Source organism: Euwallacea similis, chromosome 3 (genome assembly GCF_039881205.1).
Source record: "Euwallacea similis isolate ESF13 chromosome 3, ESF131.1, whole genome shotgun sequence".
NCBI classification, from domain to species: domain Eukaryota; kingdom Metazoa; phylum Arthropoda; class Insecta; order Coleoptera; family Curculionidae; genus Euwallacea; species Euwallacea similis.
In genome coordinates this window covers 7,665,793-7,685,916 of record NC_089611.1, presented here as the reverse complement: position 1 = coordinate 7,685,916, position 20,124 = coordinate 7,665,793, and the positions used below count along the sequence as shown (strand labels likewise).

At 34.2% G+C, this 20,124-nt stretch overlaps 2 protein-coding genes and 1 pseudogene across 2 annotated transcripts; 1 reads left to right on the top strand and 2 right to left on the bottom strand.

The window, feature by feature from the left end:
* Window positions 1-2,334: 2,334 nt before the first annotated feature.
* Rab9 (RAS oncogene family member Rab9) lies at window positions 2,335-6,180 on the bottom strand. The gene is made up of 4 exons (XM_066406250.1): window positions 6,036-6,180; window positions 3,171-3,411; window positions 2,912-3,109; window positions 2,335-2,856 (listed from the first exon to the last, which is right to left on the bottom strand). The coding sequence occupies exons 2-4, from the start codon at window positions 3,351-3,353 to the stop codon at window positions 2,581-2,583; spliced, it is 657 nt and encodes a 218-aa protein (XP_066262347.1). The 5' UTR covers window positions 3,354-3,411; window positions 6,036-6,180; the 3' UTR covers window positions 2,335-2,580.
* Window positions 6,181-7,176: 996 nt separating this feature from the next.
* snRNP-U1-C (small ribonucleoprotein particle U1 subunit C) lies at window positions 7,177-9,276 on the top strand. Its single transcript, XM_066406298.1, has 3 exons — window positions 7,177-7,442; window positions 7,507-7,666; window positions 9,005-9,276. Exons 1-3 carry the CDS (start codon window positions 7,308-7,310, stop codon window positions 9,160-9,162), a joined length of 453 nt encoding a protein of 150 aa, XP_066262395.1. The 5' UTR covers window positions 7,177-7,307; the 3' UTR covers window positions 9,163-9,276.
* Window positions 9,277-14,799: 5,523 nt separating this feature from the next.
* Window positions 14,800-19,658, bottom strand: LOC136419954 (DENN domain-containing protein 5A-like; annotated as a pseudogene).
* Between the last annotated feature and the right edge of the window lie 466 nt (window positions 19,659-20,124).

Below are 20,124 nucleotides of genomic sequence, written 5' to 3'. Positions count from 1 at the left end.
AAAGCAAGCCTGCTCCGAAATTGAGAAGAAACGCTTTAAAAACTGATAAATAGAATGTCAAGGTTGTGTGTCGCTGTTATTAAAAGTAGAGAGGGTGACATTAATGAGGTAAAAATTTAAATAAGATCTTTTAGAACTAATAAAATCATTGTTTTGACATCTAAAATGTGTATTTGTATCGTTTCAATTAAAATGAAAAAAAATTCACTTATTATAATTCAACTTACATTTGAATATAAGATTTTTTTAAAGGTGGGCATACGTTTGGCCGGTAGTGTATGTGGTGTAGGTACTTTAAAAATAAAAAAATATAAAAAATGTTTTGATTTCAATTGCGAATCGCAGGATAAAACAGAACATTTTTTTCTCGTTGAGTTATGCTCAACTAAGTTCGCGCTTGGCGTGCACCTGTTGGCACATTGGTTACATTTAGTTGCCTACATTAGAGTAATAACTTTCCTACGGATGCCAAAGGCATCCTATTAGGACTCTTCAAGTCCGTATTAACAAAAGATGCACCTTTTACTCATCATATTACGTGCAAAGTAACTTTTTTGGAGAAATAAAAAAAATTCGGAATAAATTTCTCTAATTTTCCCCAGATAAGTACCTGGGGGGTTTGAGAAGGTTTTTAATGTCTTTGCTTAAAAGTTTTTCCAATGGTTTAGGTGGGGGCGAAAAGATTAGTGCGGCGGGTTTTTGGCGGTGATTTGGGGGCTAAATAGGTACCTGGGGTAAAGGGAATGTGGGGTGGGAATAAGAGCCAAAATGAGGTATTTTCGGGGTGTGGGGTATAACAGCCCATCTAGTAGTCCTAAATATATATATATATATATATATATATATATATATATATATTCACCATATCAGTATCGGATGATGAAATTAGTGGATGTGGCATAATGGATACTGTTCTGAATCTCCAAAGAGGAAGTAGAAAAGATTTTCTATGGCAGTACCTAACCGGATCAAAAACTTCAGTGCTGATGGTGGTTAATTACCTAGTTTCTAATTATATGTTGAGGAGATTAAGATTTGTGAAATGGTTTTGAGGCCTAGCTGCACAGCTTTGCACTTTTCATCTAATACTACTATTACTATTAAATTTAACCTTAAACTTTAATAAAGGAATGATTAATACATATCTTAAAAAAGGACAAAATTCTACCGTTTTTAAAATGCACATTAAAAAAATTCCTAAGCATAAAATCTCAAGGCTATAACAAGTGGAGTTAGCTGTTTCATTTATATCACACGAAGCATATATATGAAGCAAATTTAATAAATTTAAGACGCTCACAGCTTTTGCAACGTATTACTTTTGTGTCCTAATTCTAAAGTAAAATAGATTAACTATAATTTAATGAAAATAAATACTGACACTTTCCAATACATAGTAGTTCATATAAGTGACCTAGTAATAAGTCGTAAGTAAACCAAGCACCCCAATTTTTGAAACCTCGATTTGATTGTCGTTTTATCAAATTTAACTGTACTTTGTAAAAGGCATTCGGCAACTAAATTCCAAGATGTTCAAAGGTTTCAAGAATCCGTCAACTAATCTATGTTTTTCTTTTAGCTAGTTTGTTAATAGTTTGATAACTATCAGAGCGATTTGAATATTGCTTGCAAACTGTATATTCGCGACATGCCCTTTAAATATTCTTACAGTGGCTGTTCGTGTCCGTACTTCATTTTCCAATCAACAAAAGCGTGCAATCCCACAGTCATTATCCACACATTTAAATTGCAAACAATTCAAGAGTATTCTCAAATAATACAAACTCATAAGATTCCTTATATCTATAAGAAACAATGTAAATTGGTTCGGATTACTGCCCAATGACGGTGACGCCACCCGCCAAGTTTGTCAATCCTATTTTTTACACAATATAAATTTACCAGGAGCTTCATTTAAATTTGTATGTTGCCATTGGGTTCGACATGAATTAGCAACTCTACATTTATAAAACATTGTCTTTTTATTCTTTAGAACTTTTAATAGGACGCTTATAGATATCACTCTGTATACTATTAGAGCGTCGTTACAAAATGTAATTAAATATATTTTTGATATGGAATCATCACAAAATGTTTAAAACAGATGCACCAGAAATTGTTTTAGTTATTGTTTATCAACAAATTAATATCACATTGTGTTTGAAATAATGGGATATACTTGTAATGAAGAGATCATATTCAAATCACATCTAAAGCGGGTAATTGCCATAAAGCCGACTCAAAAATGTTTTTTAAATACTTTTGTATTTGGTATATTTTTAGATGTATACTCTATATATAGTGTTAAAAAGCAAATTAAACTTAGAACAGAGGAGCCAGCATATAAAACTTCTTTGGTCATAATGGAAAACGCAGGATATTCTATTAAAAAACTGAAATTTTATACGGTAACTCTTTTGTTTTAGGTCGAATTCTATATTTAAAACTATACGACAAGGGCATTTTTAATGTTTTAATTTATATAGAGGGGCATTAAAAAAAGAAAGTTTAGTGTTTGATTGGGAACTCCCAATAGCTACGTAAATAGACGTTTACCTGTCCTAGTAAAGCCATATAGTGTTAATTATTGGTGGTTTCATCCCCACTTCCAACACAGCAAGACATGCGATTCTCTCCTTGCTTTTTAGACAAATCAACAGTGTCATTAATAATAGTTTCATTACTGTCTGCCCGAGATTCCAACCTTAACCAATGTTGCACAGCCATTTTAAATGCTTCTTGAACGTTACTAGCATTTTTTGCCGACGTTTCTATACAGGATGTTATACTGTTCTCATTGCACCAAGTTTCCATTTCTAATTGAGATACCTCTCTTTGTTCCATAGAAATATCAGACTAAAATTGTTTCTCCTAGTTTTTTTTTTCTTTATTCGTATGGAGACACTTTTACCTTATTTCCTACTACAATGAAAGGAATTTGACTGGTTTCCTTTAGATCGGCATAGTAAGCAAATTCCTTTCTCCAAACTTCTAAATTCTTAAAACTTGTCTTATCGTCAATGGCATAGGTTAACATACAAATATCACTACCGCGATAGAATGGTGTCCTAAGCGTCTTAAATCGTTCCTGGCCAGCAGTGTCCCAAATCTGAGATATTACTTAATTAATATTGAATATTGGGGAAATTTTAATTTTACTAAAGCCGTACTTGTAAAGTGTAAGTTTGTCCATCAATCTCCAAGTCTTTATTTAAAAATTCTACACCAATCGTATGAAATGAATGGTCATCAAATTGATTGGAAACAAAACGATTCATGAGGCAGCTTTTGCCCACCCCACCATCTCCTAATATCACCACTTTTAGCAGAGGATTCTTGTTTGCCGATCTCATGGTTCCTGGTCTGTTCTCTAATAGTTTATGGTAAATTTTGGTGTTAAGGAGGGAGGATCTAAAAAAATGCGATATGTAAGCAAGAGTATTTTTTCTATATAAAGTACATAAATGCTGCTACTATTTAAGTTACACCGTAATAGGGTAATAATTAGGGGAAACTTTTAAATGGTAATGTAATTGATGCAAGAAAAATTTTCTAAACTTTTTGAGAAGTTTTCAGGAATGCAAGTTAAGTGATACTTTTGCAGTGTGTGTATTTACCCTTTTTTCAGTTTAAATAAAAATTTTTGGTGCCCTTTTCTGTGAAATCAAATTGTATGCTATCTCATTAAAAATTTTGTCCTGAGTTTCCTTTACAACATCTGGTAAATGAGCTTAGATAAAGCTTAGATAGATGGATGGATGCATGTCCATCCAAGTGTTTGTTACAGTTTGATATTATTGCAGTCCTTCAAAGTTGAAAGATTGTTTTATCTTTCTAATGTCTTGAAAAAACACAGAGTTCCCTGTGGGACCTGGACGCTTGGATACCCTGATTGGACCTTGACAGTCATGGTTCCCAAATTAGACCTTGATGGCCAGGGATCCCTAGTAGTCCTGTATAATATTATACAGGGTGTCCCATAATTAGGTGCCAACACTTAAATAGCGAAACCTACGTGCAAAAATAATATCAAATTGATAAATAAACATATGTCCTGAAGCGCCCCCTAACGGAGATACGGCCCCTTGAAGGGGGCCCCAATGAGAGAGTTTTTGCTAAATAACTCCTAAACTACCCAACATAAATGTATGAAATTTTGGTATTCTCACAATTTTGACGAGTTCAAGCAAAATATCTTATCAAAGTGTATTAATCTGAATCATAAACCTGTAATTTGGAGGGGCTGGGTTACAAAAACAGCGATATTTTTTTTGTGGATTCAAATTTTTCATTTCTTTGTTGAAAATATGTAAACTTAGAATTTTTTACTCAAAAAAGGTATTCTTAAATAATGTCTCTAATTATCACCGTTTTTGAGAAAAATGCAATTTAATGTTCTTCATACATTTCATATTCTTTTCAGTAAAACACTGAAGTAGGCTTTGAAACAAAAGCTAGTTGTTAAATATGTGACAGTTTAATATTTTTAGTAATTAGTTAAGTAATCTTTAATAGTCAAAATTGAATTTAATGTGAATTATGGAACGTTTTACAAATAATGAACTAGCTGATATTCACTTTATTTATGGTTTCTGCAATGGTAACGCAAGTGCGGCTGTACGGGAATATCAAATTCGATATCCTACCAGGACAGTACCTCATCGAAAATTGTTTGTCATTGTACACAGAAATTTAGTGGAATATGGTACATTTAGGCGGTCTCAAGGACAAGGAAAACCTCTTAAAAATCGCAATTTTGAACAAGCATTAAATATTATTGAAGAACATCCCCAGATATCGTTAAGATCACTAGCCAATATTACTAATATTCCTAAATCAACTGTAAGTTTTTAATACATATTATGTAGTTAAAATACGAGTAAATCCAAATTTAGCTTGGAAGAATGACTCAAATGCAAAACTTTTGTTTCAAAGCCTACTTCAGTGTTTTACTGAAAAGAATATGAAATGTATGAAGAACATTAAATTGCATTTTTCTCAAAAACGGTGATAATTAGAGACATTATTTAAGAATACCTTTTTTGAGTAAAAAACTCTAAGTTTACATATTTTCAACAAAGAAATGAAAAATTTGAATCCACAAAAAAAATATCGCTGTTTTTGTAACCCAGCCCCTCCAAATGACAGATTTATGATTCAGATTAATACACTTTGATAAGATATTTTGCTTGAACTCGTCAAAATTGTGAGAATACCAAAATTTCATACATTTATGTTGGGTAGTTTAGAAGTTATTTAGCAAAAACTCTCTCATTGGGCCCCCCTTCAAGGGGCCGTATCTCCGTTAGGGGGCGCTTCAGGACATATGTTTATTTATCAATTTGATATTATTTTTGCACGTAGGTTTCGCTATTTAAGTGTTGGCACCTAATTATGGGACACCCTGTATAACAGCAATGTATTAGAATTTCAAACACCTCTTCAAATAAAATAAGGCCTGAAAGTATTTTACACATAATAAAATAATCATGGAACTTGGTGAATATGACAAAGAGAATTGATTTGTAATACTTTTGGTTAAAAATTTTGCTTCAATGTTTTCCAATGAAACAAACTGATGTTTAAAATGGCACTGGAAAATACCTTTGAATCTCTGTTTAAAATTTCACCACAGAACTATTTTATTATTAAATTTTAACTGTTAAAAGCCCAAGTCACATTTGTTTTAAAAGGTTAAACTTTTAATTTGCCTTGATTTTCCTACCCACCTAGCACAACGATTTTGCCAGTATATGAGAGCCGAGCCTAGCAGAATTAAATTTAAGCTATGATTGATCTATTCTACCTTAAGTGGCTGTTCCTCTCCCTATGTTAAAATTAAACAGGGCCTAATGTTTTTAGTTATCTAGGAGTAAAATATTACCAAAATTAGATAGTTAATTTAAATCAAAAATATGTGATTATGTGTTAAGGGCAATTAGGTTGTAATAATTGCTTAAACAATGGGTATTGTCCTTCAAAGCTCAATTTACTATTTTTATTTTAAAACTGCTATACAATAATACTTTACCTACCTGCATCATGTGGTAAATTTTGATTAAATTTTTAATTTCCTTTAATAACTGTACACTACGTTTTTTTGATTAAAAAATTCGAATTAATGTAATATTTTAGGGATATCTGGAATAGAATCAAAATCAAATTTAATCAACTCAGTGCGATCTCAAATCCATTATTAATGAAAAATCAAACAATAAAATCAAACATAACTACTGTCCTTATCAGCTGATTTGGATTTGTCTTTTCGTAAACCCCTATACATTGTTGTTGTTCATATACTCCCATAACGGAGCAGTAGAGCTTGAATCGAACGCTTAGAGCAAGCATTCATTTAACGAACGCTTTCCACCAGTTTCGTCGTCACAAGCATCATATTAAAATTATAGCTTGAATTTTGTAATTAGTTACAATCAATATTAACATTAACGATATATACCTGAAGCTTTGACTTAAAGCCATGAAAGTTACAGCGATTTGCAACTGTAAAGTGAAATCTGATGGTGCAGAATCGTTCTGTATTTTCTTGTGCACTATAGAAATCAAATGCTAATAATTATTCTAATGAACTTTCCTGGTATATAATAAGGTTCAGAAAAAGTCTAGTTTTTGAAAGTACTGGTGAGGAAAGAAACGAAACAAAAAAGATTTTGGATTTTATGGAATTTACTTACAGAGATGTGTTTTAATCACCAGCAATTTAAAAACTAATTTAAATTCCCTGCAATCTTGCTTGCAGATTTACCTCAAATTTTGATTGAATATTCTGTTTATTTCATTTGAAATTTCAATTTCTGGTTATGTAGTTTTGTCAATTTTCAATTGGATTCAAAGCGAGTTATTACGGAATAAGAAGCGCTCAGAAGCTTAAGGAGCGAACGACACTGAAGGTTCTAAGTGATCGATGAGCAATAGTAAACGTAATTATAGAATCCGATACTTCCGAGCCCTGATCGTACAAGAATATGTGAGGACGAGCGAAACGAAATTTTCGGCGACGGTGATTGGTCAAAAAATTCATTTCCGCCGATTTCATTGGACAACGAATTGCGAAATTCGTTCTGGTTCTCGTAGAATCACATGCGAATGGAAAACACTTTTTGTTGTTTGTGTCGTACATGTTTGTTATTGGTTTTAACTTTTCGATTTCATCTCCTTTCTCCTTATGATTGTATTTTAATTGAATATTATTAACAACATAAAACGCCACATATTCTTAAATATTTCAGTCCCGATTTAAGTTTTTCTCTTACCATTTAATCCAGAGATTTTACGTAAAATTATTCAACATGCCCAAGTACTACTGTGATTATTGTGATACATATTTAACTCACGACTCACCTAGTGTTCGGAAGACACACTGTACTGGCCGCAAACACAAAGACAATGTTAAATTTTACTATCAGAAGTGGATGGAAGAACAGGTAAGTCAGAATTATTACAATTAACTTATTTAGCTTTGCTAACAGGACAAACTGGAAATTTTAGGCCCAGCATTTGATAGATGCTACAACTGCAGCATTCAAAGCAGGAAAAATTGCCAGCAATCCATTTGCCACCCCTGGGAAAGGTGTGGCAATTCCACCACCTACTCAACTCTTAGCACAACGACCTGGAGGTCCACCAGGCCCTGGCATGATGCCTCCAAGTATGTTATTGTATACAGAGCATTCTGCTTTGTTTCGAACAAATTGAAATAAAAGATAGACCTCATCAAAAAAAGTTTATATGAATATGAGTCGAATCAAAATTGGTATCAGAGTTACAGGATGTTAAAATTTAAGAAAAAATAGATTTTTATTTTATTATACTTGATCTACTATAGATATACTCTTCAAATATGCATATTAGTTATTAGGTGTTACTTAAAATGAGAGTAAATTTCCTTCAATTATTATACAGAGTATTGCATTTTCTGAGGTCTGGATTCATAAAATTCTTTAAAAAAGTTTGCTCATATGCCACTAGTGAATTTTATATATTTTTTAACTTCTCCCATCAATTACCTAAATTTTATCTCACTTAGTTTTTGGATGAACTCTGTTCCATTTCTTTATATATTAATTAATTTATAAATTCAATCAAGTGCAATAAAATAAAAACCTATTTTTTTCTTAAATTTTAACACTCTGTAACTCTGCTACTGATCATAATCAGATCCATGTTCATATGAACTTTTTTTATTTAAAATGATGAAGACTATCTTCCATATTAATTTGTTCGAAACAAAGCAGGACACCCTGTATATGATTTGGTATATGTATTTTCTAAGGTGATATGTCATCTTCATAGGGATACCCACAGAGATTGACAAAGAGCTTCAAAAGTTAGAATCAACTAAAAAGTTGTGCCAAATTTAGAAAGTGATGGTATCATTTATTTCCATATTTTATCTGCTTTTTGTCTCATTCAAATCGCCTATTGAGTATCTTCTTCCATAATATGTTACATGCAACCAAAGCATGGGCCTCATGCCTATTACATGTTACATATTTTGAAGTACTTCAAAGATATTGTGAAACAAACCATTGAATTTTCAATAGAAGAAATTCATATTACTGTTTTAGGGAGATAGAAAAGTGGTTTTAGTACCTTACTATAACTCAGAATTTTTTTTATTTAAAAATTTCAATTTTTATTTTTTAAATAACTGAAAAGCCAAAAATAATTTTGTAGACTTGTTTGCACCCTGAAATTGTTCTCTTGCATGCTCAACCTTTCTTCCATTTAATCAAGTATGTATCTATTATTGTTTATAAGATCCCCATGTTGGGCATTCTTATCTTAACTGCAATGTTCAGGTTTTATTTCATCCAATACCATTTTCTAGCTCATTTTTTATTACCAGTACCAATTTAAACATACATGTACTAACTTTAACTTTATTTGGGATACCCTGTATAGCATACATTCTCTTGTCATGATCTATGAAGGTTTCTTAGGGGTTTTTTTTTATCAGTGGGTGTTCAATTATTCAAACTTTCAGCTATGGGCCCAGGAGGACCAATGCCACCAATGGTAATGGGCCCCCATGGACCTATGCCTCCAATGATGGGTATGAGGCCGCCGATGATGGGAATGATGCCCATGGGTCCCATGGCCCCATTGCCACAAGTACGACCGCCTATGGCGACTTCCAAATAGTGCTAAAGGTGTGTGAAATAGCTTTTAAGTTTTTGTATCTTGTAGTGCTTTTCTGACTAAGTAATACCTATGTAAATTTGAGGCATAATAATAAATAAATATTGAAAAAGAGAACATCCTTTTCATTTCTCATCTGAGATAGATTCTATTATAAATATAGGGTTAGTTTTTTCCATGGTTAATAAAAGAATTTTGAAAAATAGCAGTTACAAAGTTTTTAAATAATCCATAGACTATTATGCTTTTCAGTAAAAAAAGCAAGTTTATGGCATATTTTAAAAATGATAGAAAAAATATTAGAAAAAAATGATAAGTGTGTCTTATTCAAAGTGATGTGTTGACAAAATTATTTGCATGCCCCACCAGTTTTACATCAAGTTTATTGTCAAAAGATTTAAACAGAACTTTCTAATAATGTAAATGTTAAAAAGAGATCCTTGTGGACCCCCAAAATGACAATCACTTATCCTATTAATTCTTCACTGCTACTTTTAGAATAAATTTTCTTCAGTATATAACCTTGTGATGTTTGATGCAATGCTAAAATGACATATTTTCTCGTATAACTTGCATATGGTGTTTAAACACCTTGTTTTTTCCTTAAACTAACTAGAAATCATGTGAAGATTAATTTGTTTTCCAGTAACCATTTAGTTCTATTTTTTAAAATTACAGTCGAACTTCAATAAGTCGGATTCTAATAACTCGAATTAAAACGATTGTCTCTAGAATTATGAGTCAAACAGCGTGTAATTTTTATTTGATAACTCGAACTTCTTTTACATGAATATCTTGATAACTCGAAAATAAACTTTAACGTTATACTTGATAAGACGAATTTTCCGGGAAATTTCCTAACTATGCGGGCATGCACTCGTTTGTTTTATAGCGAAGAAATGCAGACAGTTCAGTTTCTATCCTGCAAGAGTTAACGTTTATCGTTTATTTTTTGATACCGAGTGGAGCATTCGTGATAGTGTGCTTACTTGTTTCCTTTATTACATATTTGTTATAATATGTCATTGAAACGAACGTTGGAAATTTTATCTATTGAAGAAAAGTTCCGACTTATCAAAGGAGTAAAAACCGAATCTCGAAAAAAAGATGTAGCTGTGAACTATGGCATTCCAGCAAGCACACTGTTTACTATTTTAAAGAATAAACAAACAGTCATTAACGCGATTGAAAATGGAGAGACTAGTAGAGGTTTAAAGAGAATTAAAATGCCAACATATGCAAATGTGGACAAAGCAGTTTTAGAATGGTTTTAATCGACTAGAAGTCAGAATTTACCTATATCCGGAGTATTGAGAAAAAGCGTTAGAATGTAGTCAAAAACTAGAACAAACGCACTTCAAAGCAAGTAAAGATAATTGGAAACGAATGTGTGTATTGATTATCCACCATAGTAACTGAAAAATTTGGATTTAAAGTTTTTTTTCTTAATTTTAGATCTAGACTATACCATAAGGTTTGTGGAAAGAGTAGTAATGTAACTGAAGAAGACTGTACTAAATGAAAACGTGACATGTTAGCTCATTTTCTAGAAAGTTATCAAACTTGCGACATATTTAGTGTAAATGAAACCGGCTTATTTTTCAAATGTCTCCCGAATAACACTTTAATTTTTAAAAATAAAAAATGACATGGTGGAAAGCGTTGTAAACAAAGAGTTACACTGATGATTAACGTAAACATGGATGGATCAGAAAAATTTATATTGCTCTTGATAGATAAAAGTAATCAACCTCGTTGCTTCCGAGAAGTTTAATGATTGTTGCTCAACCACAAAGTACATGAAAAAACTTGAATAACAGGAGAATTTTTCAAAGAATGGTTGTTTAAGTTGAACAAACAATTTCGAGACTACAAAAGAAAAATTATTCTTTTTTTTCTTCGAATATGACATCCACATTACATACAAAATATAAAATGTCATTATCGCCGTAAAATTTTGAAAAAAACCTTAACGTCTTTTGAAAAGAAAAATATTATCATTATATTAATAGATTGTGCTGATGAAATAACTAATGCATGGACCATGGGTGTAAAACCTGAGACAATTTCTAATTGCTTCAAAAAAGCAGGTTTTGGCCAATTTTCTGATTAGGACGAAGAATATTAACTTCCCTTGACCTTCTTAAGTGAACGACTGAATGAAAAAAGTGAAAAAGAAATTCAAATATTAGGTGTACAACTTTGCTTCCGCCGTTTTTGAATAGATGTATGTAGCGGTAAGTAATGATCGAAATAAATAACCCCATGTGGGCATGCAGGAGCCTTGGGCACCTGTTAACATATCTTCATAAAAATATTAGTCTATTTGTGTCTTCATCATAAAGTTATTCGCGATTGAAAATGTCAGTGTACGAGCCAAATTCTCGTCATTTGCGGGAGGTTTTACTTTTCTGCTTCAATATGAAGAAATCTGCTGCTGAGGCTCATCGAATGCTCTCAGATACTTATGGGGAAGCCACTATTAGTGAAAGGACATGTCGTGAGTGGTTTCAGCGCTTCAAGAACGGTGATTTTCACGTCGAAGACCAACATAGCGGTGGAAGAAAGAAGGTTTTCCAAGATGCGAACTTGGAAGCATTACTTGACGAAGACTCGTGTCAAAGTCAACAAGAATTGGCACAATCATTGGGAGTGACTCAACAAACAATCTCAAAACGCCTCAAAGACATGGGAATGATTCAGAAGCAAGGATATTGGGTGCCGTACGAGTTGAAACCAAGAGATATTGACAGGCGTCTGTTCGCTTGTGAACAGTTGCTTGCAAGGCAAAGACGGAAGGGATTTCTGCATCGTATTGTGACTGGGGACGAGAAATGGGTTCATTACGATAATCCCAAACGCAAAAAGACTTGGGGATATCCCGGCCATGCTTCCACGTCGACGGCCAAACCGTCTATTCATGGTTCCAAAGTCATGCTCTGTATTTGGTGGGATCAACTCGGCGTAATATATTATGAGCTGTTACAACCAACTGAAACAATCACAGGTGCTCTTTATCGAACCCAATTAATGCGTTTGAGCCGAGCATTGAAAAAGAAACGGCTGCAATACAACGAGAGACATGATAAAGTGATTTTGCAGCACGATAATGCTCGACCCCATGTTGCGCAAGTGGTCAAGAAATACTTGGAAACATTGAAATGGGAAGTCCTACCCCACCCGCCATATTCTCCTGACCTAGCTCCTTCTGATTATCACTTGTTTCGATCCATGGCACATGGGCTAGCTGACCAACACTTCCGGTCTTATGAAGAAGAAGAATTTGAAGAAAGAGAAATTGGATAGAATCGTGGATCGCTTCAAAAGATGTCCAATTTTTTCAACACGGGATTCGTATGCTGCCCGAAAGATGGGAGAAAGTAGTGGCCAGCGATGGACAATACTTTGGATCCTAAAGGTATAATTAGTTTTTTACAATAAAATCGCGAAATTCGGAAAAAAAACGGCGGAAGCAAAGTTGTACACCTAATAAATTAAAATAAACTCTAATTTCAGTAAATATAAAATCGATAAGTTTATCTAGACTAGGCGTTCATTTTGATAGGCTTGATTTTAGGCAACTATGAGCAATGCTTAAGTACATCTTTAAGAACTCTGAAATAGAAATAACCGTTTCTCATGATGTCCTTATTTCACCACCAACAGAATTAATTCCAATCATTCTTGAAGAAAACCATTCAATTCATTCATCGGGCCACTTAGGCTACCATAAAACTTAAAATTGTATTAAGCAATGTGAGTCTTGTCAAAAAACTAAACTCATTAGGAAAAAGACCAAACAAACCATGCAAATTACCACAATTTCCGAAAAATCCTTCGAGAAAATAGCTCTAGACATAGTAGGTCCTCTTCTTTTAATAATATCCGGTAATATGTTTATTTTAACCTTACAGGACGACCTCACTAAATTCACCCAAGTATATGCAATTCCAAATCACGAAACCTTGACCATCGCCCAGACCTTTGTTCATAATTTCATCTGTAAACTTGAGATCCCTCAATCGATTCTCACGGACTAAGGTCGTGACTTCACATCACAACTTTTTAAAGAAATTTCGAAACTATTCAAGATCAAAAATATCACAACCACCGCATATCACCGGCAAACGAACAGAGCTCTGGAAATAACTTATCTTACTATTACTGATTACTTAAAACATTATGTAAATTTGGATCAAACAGATTGGGATTCTTCGTTAGATTTTGCAACCTTTTCTTTCAACACTTCTATTCATAGTTCAACAAAATTTTCACCTTTCGAACTGATTTTCGAATTTAAATCTATCTTACCACCACAAATAACTAGGAAACCAGAATTCAAATATATCTATGATAACTACGTCGACGATCTGATTTTAAAACTTGAACAAAGTCATCAGATAGCCCGTGAAAATCTGATTATATTAAAGGAAGCAAATAAAACTCAATACGATAAAAAAAATCTCGACAAACAGCCTTCAGAATAGATGATAGTGTTTACCTCGAAAATAATGGCACATGCCCAGGTAAATTCAGGAAGTTAACACAAAATTATAATGATCAATATTCGAACATACAATATCTACGGCAATATAGATCTAGTTTAACTTTTCATTCTGATTCTTAAATTATTAGTAGGTATAAATATAATATAAACTGCACGATTTAATTGATTACGAAAGGAAAACAATACACCGTTCACTGTCTCTTATCGGAAATATATTAATGTGACCGATCACATAAGAACTTCAGGTATTTTGACATTTACTCTACTAGGAAATGGTAAATACGATGATATTAAAGTTTATTATTTTTTAAATAAATACCAAAAGTGTCCCGCTAAAAACATGTATTCTCTGACAGAGATACAAAAATGTTTTCGGCTCAATTTGAGATGTACATAAAAACGAGAAATAAAACTTCTTTCTTAAGCCTGGTTTAAATATGATTTTTTGTCCTCACTATTTCACGATCGTGTTACATCAACAAGCAAAACAACATGTATGTATGGATGTAAAACCTCATGTTATCTATCCCGACAAAGCAAAAAAACTGTTGGCCTAGAGATTTGTGCATAAATCAGGTGGCAAATCGGTTGACTGGAAAACGACTAAGAAGTAAATATTTGAATAATGTATCCGTCGTTTTTGGTATTTCTGTGAGTCTTGTTAATCGTTCGTACAAGACTGAAGGCAAGACATGACGTGAAGACCAGGCTCCAAGAAAAAGGAGGACGGTCATAACTAAAATGATAAATGGATGCTTGCTGATCCACCCTATGCGATGATGTAAAATAGAATGTTAAACACCAAGGTTGTGCAGGACTTAAATTATGGGCCATAACAATGACTCGAAATTTAAGTCCCGAATCGCGCAAAGCTGAGGGATCTAAGACGTAAGGGTCTCAAGTACTTCACAACCATGGTGTAAATATATACGATTTTTTGCACTATCAATTTTAACTAGATTTCATAAAATTGTAGTAAACCGAAACACACAAAGGCAATGTGTCTTGAATCATAATTTCAAGGACTTCAAAATTTCATTTGACGTTAATCTCTATGGCAACTATAGATAAAACAGCAAAAGATTATTAACTTGTTATTCATCTGGTTTAGAAAAAAGGGGAGAAAGTGTACGTACTTCACGTTTTCTCAATTCAACACGCCCAACAATGGTGTCTTTTAAAGCTTGTAGAGGAAAATACATTTGTTAATACAATAAGTTGTAAATGATAAATAAAAATCTCTACTCGATAATACGAATATCAAATAATTCAATCTCAGTGGTAAAGAAATATCAACGCAATAAATCGATATATTTGTACTAGGAAGTGGTTGAGCACGGTGCTTCAGTGTCCAATATTCCACATGTTGAAAAATACTAAAGCTAGCCATGAAATAAGAATGATCGAAAACTAATTGGAAACACAACTCTCACATATTACCATAATAAAAAATATAACAATAACCTTTTATCGACCGAAAATATACACAGAATACTGCGTTTTCTACGAAAAAATAATAGAGTTACTAGCTTAATTATATTATATAATATCAGACCGGGAAAACTTCAATCCCAAGACTAGAGAAACCTCCACTGGTTCATCACAATTAATGATTATAAAAAATATAATTTCTATTGATAAAATACACGGTAACACAGCATAAAGTGAGTAAAGGCCCTCGCACTTCAGACCTAATAACTAGTCACAGAACTTTCTAAATTTTAAGTAAAACGGGAAGAACATCGATTTTTCTTATCCTTAAATGTGGGCCGAAGGGGAGGTGATGCCATGGGTAACTGAGTTTTCTAAGACTACATCTAACTCATCTAGAGGAGCCAATATTTGAGTCAGAAACGTTTGTAGCGCGCGTTTACGCAGAAACGAGTTTTCTTCGTACATTTCTTGGGTGACTCTGCAGGATGACATCGGGATTAGCATTCTGTGCAGTAGATGCTCTCTGTAATTAAATCGAAAAATCTAATAAATTTCCTCGGCCCTCGAAAAGTATCTCTATGTAGGCTCTATGTAGAATATGATTTTTTTAATAGTTTACTTTTGTTTACAATGGAATGAACTAATAATCGGGTGTTTTTTTGTTCAAAAAACTCGTTGGATACGGCGCTAATTTTTTTCTCTTTTTGAGGCGCGTTCCTCTACGTAAAACAACATGCACAACTGGACTTCAAATTATCCAAGAAACGCTCGATTTTAATCAATTTTTTGCCGATTGGTAAATTTCCAAATGCATGACCTGAGCAGGCCACCTTCAAGATTATTTTTAAATTAGGGCCGCTCGATTGAATATCGATTTTTCAACACAAACAAATCGACACGTAGTTTTGCGATAATACGTCATCCGAAAGTGACGCTTTGGATTAAGAAGGTTCTGGAAACAAAAGAATAACACTTTCGCTGTCAGCGTTAATGGCGTCTTCCTGCGTAGCTCGAGAAAATTATCAAATTTCGGTTGAAAATGTGCAAAAAATTTGGAAAAATTCGTGCAGACTTGAAGGTTAATTAAATAGAAATGCAATGAATGCTTGTACGGGATTGTGTCTGATTGAAAACGGGTAAAAATCGCACGTTTAAAATTCGATTTTATTCGACAATGCCGGGAATATCATCTCGTTTGCATTCGGGTTTCCGAAGCCGTACGATTGCTGAGTAGCATACTTGGAAGAAGCTCAAATTGAATTGAAGTAAAAGTTTTGGTGACTGAAAAGAAAAAAGCCATAGGCGGACGTGAAACCGGACAGTGTAGTGCGTGCTGTGTCGAAAGTAAATAGTAACTGAAATCTCTCTTCTGAATAGCTGCAGAATGATAGTTTTTGTTGACAAGACTCCAAGCGGATCATAATTCCAGAAGGATTATTTGCGGTAAGTGACTGATTTTGATCATTGAGCCTATTTTAAGCTTCGCTTAATATCATTTTCTGTGTTGATGACCACTCTGAATGATGTTTCTTACTATTTATATGGTTTTCTTTAAGCATATACACGTTATGTATTATTTCGTTTCGCGTATCGTTTCCATAACTAGACCGCTGAACTGTTCTCTCGCAAAAAAGAGTGTAAAGTTATTATCATTCGTCCTATGATTCGTATCTTTGCAAAAGATATCGATTCTTAGATGATTTAGCCCAGTGGTAGCACGACAAATAAGATATTCGAAATACAGGATAAGCTGATCATCGAGTTAGCTCGAAACGAAAATTGTTTAGCGATATCCTTTTTAGTTTCCCAGATACAGCATCATTTTGGTCCCTAATTTTTGCGATTTTTTTGTACCGAAAATGAAGGTACAAAAAGTGCTCTTCCGCCGCATCAAACCGTTACGTCTTAGCTAGGAATTGGAACTGCCACTATAGGGCCAACGGAATCTGTCAAGGACAATTTAAATGCCGACGAAGTATATTACAGGCAGTTCCAATGCCGACCAGGTTCATTGCGGGGATTTCCAACACCGACAAGGCATGGTATGGGAAATTCCCATGCCTCAACTAATGCCCACCAGGGTCGTACCCCAGGGGTATGACAATCTTAAAGATAACTTCTACTATCTAACCCGTATCCAACGTAAAAGTAACACTTATCTACAAGGAACGCGATCCTACATATTCATGACGTAGTGAGTGAAAGTGGAGGGGAGCATTTAATTGTCGCTTTGTAAGTCATTTCGAGATAATAGGGATAGGAAGTTTTCAAATTGACACACCCTGAGTGCACCACTTACCGCACTCCTAAGCAAATAAACAGCTGGAATTTCCCGTCTTTTCCCAAATTTTTGCTTGTGTGCCTGATCTCATCGAGGAGATGACAGTAGCATCTCCAAACTGCGACGGTTTCTTGATGATTTCGTTCTAAACTGGCGGTTTTGTTACCGGAAAGTTCATCCATCAGGTTTTGCTCGAATTGATCTTTCACACGCACTAATACATCAAAGGCTAAATTATTAAGTACTTGAAGTTTAACACAAACAACATTTACACGGAGAGAACACTTATCATATTTTTCTAAATTATACACCCCTTTCTTTCACTCACCAAAATAATCCCACAGATAGTTCTTTCCAACAAACATCCTTGCCGATTTGAATCCCAAAAGAAAAACATTCTCGAGACACTGGACTAGGCCATCTTCACTGCACAAGAGAGCAGTAAGGGTCGTGTGTCTTTCGGAATTCCTGGTGTATCTCCATTTGACAATGTTATTAACGCAGTCTCCTAAGCATTCGTGAAATAGAGGAGTGAAAAGGCAAGATTTACGGAATTCAAATTTAAACGATTATTTAACGGCCAAGAGTTTATGTTTCATTCCGTTAAATGATAGTGATGAACTTGTTTGATGTCTTCTTTGTTAATCAAAACGTACAATATGGGGTTAAAATCACAAATCACAAATGAAGAAAGAAAATAAATGTTATTACGAATGTTTGAAAACAAATTTGAAACTATTAGTCGACACAGCTATACAGAACCGACACCTGATAGAAAACCAGGGTAATGTTCCTCGTTATAATACTTACTTTACCAGGGAATAGTGTCGACTCTGTATATTTCTGTACGTATAAACTGTACTAACCCAACATGTACTGCAATTCGGAGGCCTTCAGCTCAGACCGGGGTGGTGAGGGGGCTGGAGATCGCGTTCTCGGTGTGCTTCTCCCAAGGCTACCGGTCGGTCTATTCTCCTCCTCTTCTTTTTTCGGGGACAGGAAATTGATTATCGACCAGGAGTCTTTCCGTTGAACCGTCGTTTACGCCTCTACCTAACCATCTACCACACGCAAACCTAAAAACAATGTAAGTCACAAAATATACAGTGCAATTCTAAGTACAAAAGTTTACATGGAAAAAAATGTACTATGAGGGAAAAATTGGATAGATTTGGATTTTAAAACTTACTTATAGGTATGTTCTGTCACATCATTCCTCACCAACACATAGTCCACCATCCACTTTGCATACAATCCGGAATTATCATGTCCAATCCTCAAAGTAGTCAAAACTCCCAAATTCCTGTTTCTATACTCGAAACTGTATATATTTTTGGGAACTTGAATTCTCTGAGTTTCTGACAATGTCCCGGACAAAACCAACCATACATTTGCCTACGTGTAGGCTCCTTTCTTATTGGGAACTATCATGACGTTATAAGGTATCACAGTCGTCGGGTACGTACTGGTAAAACAAAAATAATCCACTGCATTCAGAGAGAGCAAGTGGTATAAAAATTGCTCCTTTTCCTCTTCACATCGCACGAAAGCAGATCGCTTGTATAACTCTTTGAGAAGGCCCTGGTCCAGTAATAGTGCCCGTAAATGTTTGGACAGTTGTTTCTTTTCCAGGGCCAATCGAACCCAAGCTCTGGCAAATCCAATGCCCGTTTTCACGTCCGGCATTGCCTGGACGTTAGTTATATCAAAAAATATGCTATTGGGCAAGTCGGGAAAGTCGCTTTTAGTTCGGTCGCTTGCGGGGCTGTTCCAGCTTTCTAAACTTGTAGTTAACCGTGAAACGTCTGAAAATAAATATATATTATAACTAGTTTCCACAATCAAATACATATGTATATACCTCCTATTGTTTAGCCCTATATTAAATTAGAATAAACCATTAGTCGTAAAGATAGAGAGTCTGTTTATCATCTTGGCTGAAACATAAAATGCAGAAAACGACTCACCTATCAGTTTTGTCCTAACATAAGTGTGAATAGAATGATTGAGGGTTGCGAGCGTGGGAAGAAGGTGGAATGGTGTGTGTTAATTCTTTTGAAGATAAACAGATGCACTCGGGGGTGACTCTGATGCATCTTTGGTATGGGGGGCATTCGATTCCCGAAAAGGATAGAATAAAGTTGTTTGAGAACACGCATGTGTATTTTATTAAAAATAAAACCTACCCGCTTTAACATATACTAAGTTCCAAGCGTTTATATTTAACTCCTGTCGATCTCTGACACACGTTAAAAAATCAGTTCTGGGAACGTACATTGCGTTACGAAGAGTGTCCCATTTTCGTTGTAATCTTGGGATATCTCTGTTATTAGCAAAGATAGAGGGATGCGGTTTTCGCGAACCAGTGTCACTTTTTAGTCAAACTAATGATGAGGTTGATAGAATCGATCCAGTTATCTTAGTTTTTGCACTACATGGCGTTTTTGAAAATATTCAAACTATAGGAGCCTCCCCTTATAGTTTGGATATGCATCAAGTTATTGAAAATATAAAAACATTGTCGGATAGAGATTTTTACGTAAAATCCAGTGGCATATTGGCATATTCAGATTTTATTTGTAATTCATACTTTTCGAGATATGCACCAAACTAGTGTTGTTGGAGTCTTAAGGGAAAAAGCTTCTGACACCAGGTATTCTTTTGTACGTGGGTACCGCCACGTCAAATCAGGACGATGGTCGAGACAAAACACTACCGTAACGTCAACAAGTCTATATTTAAA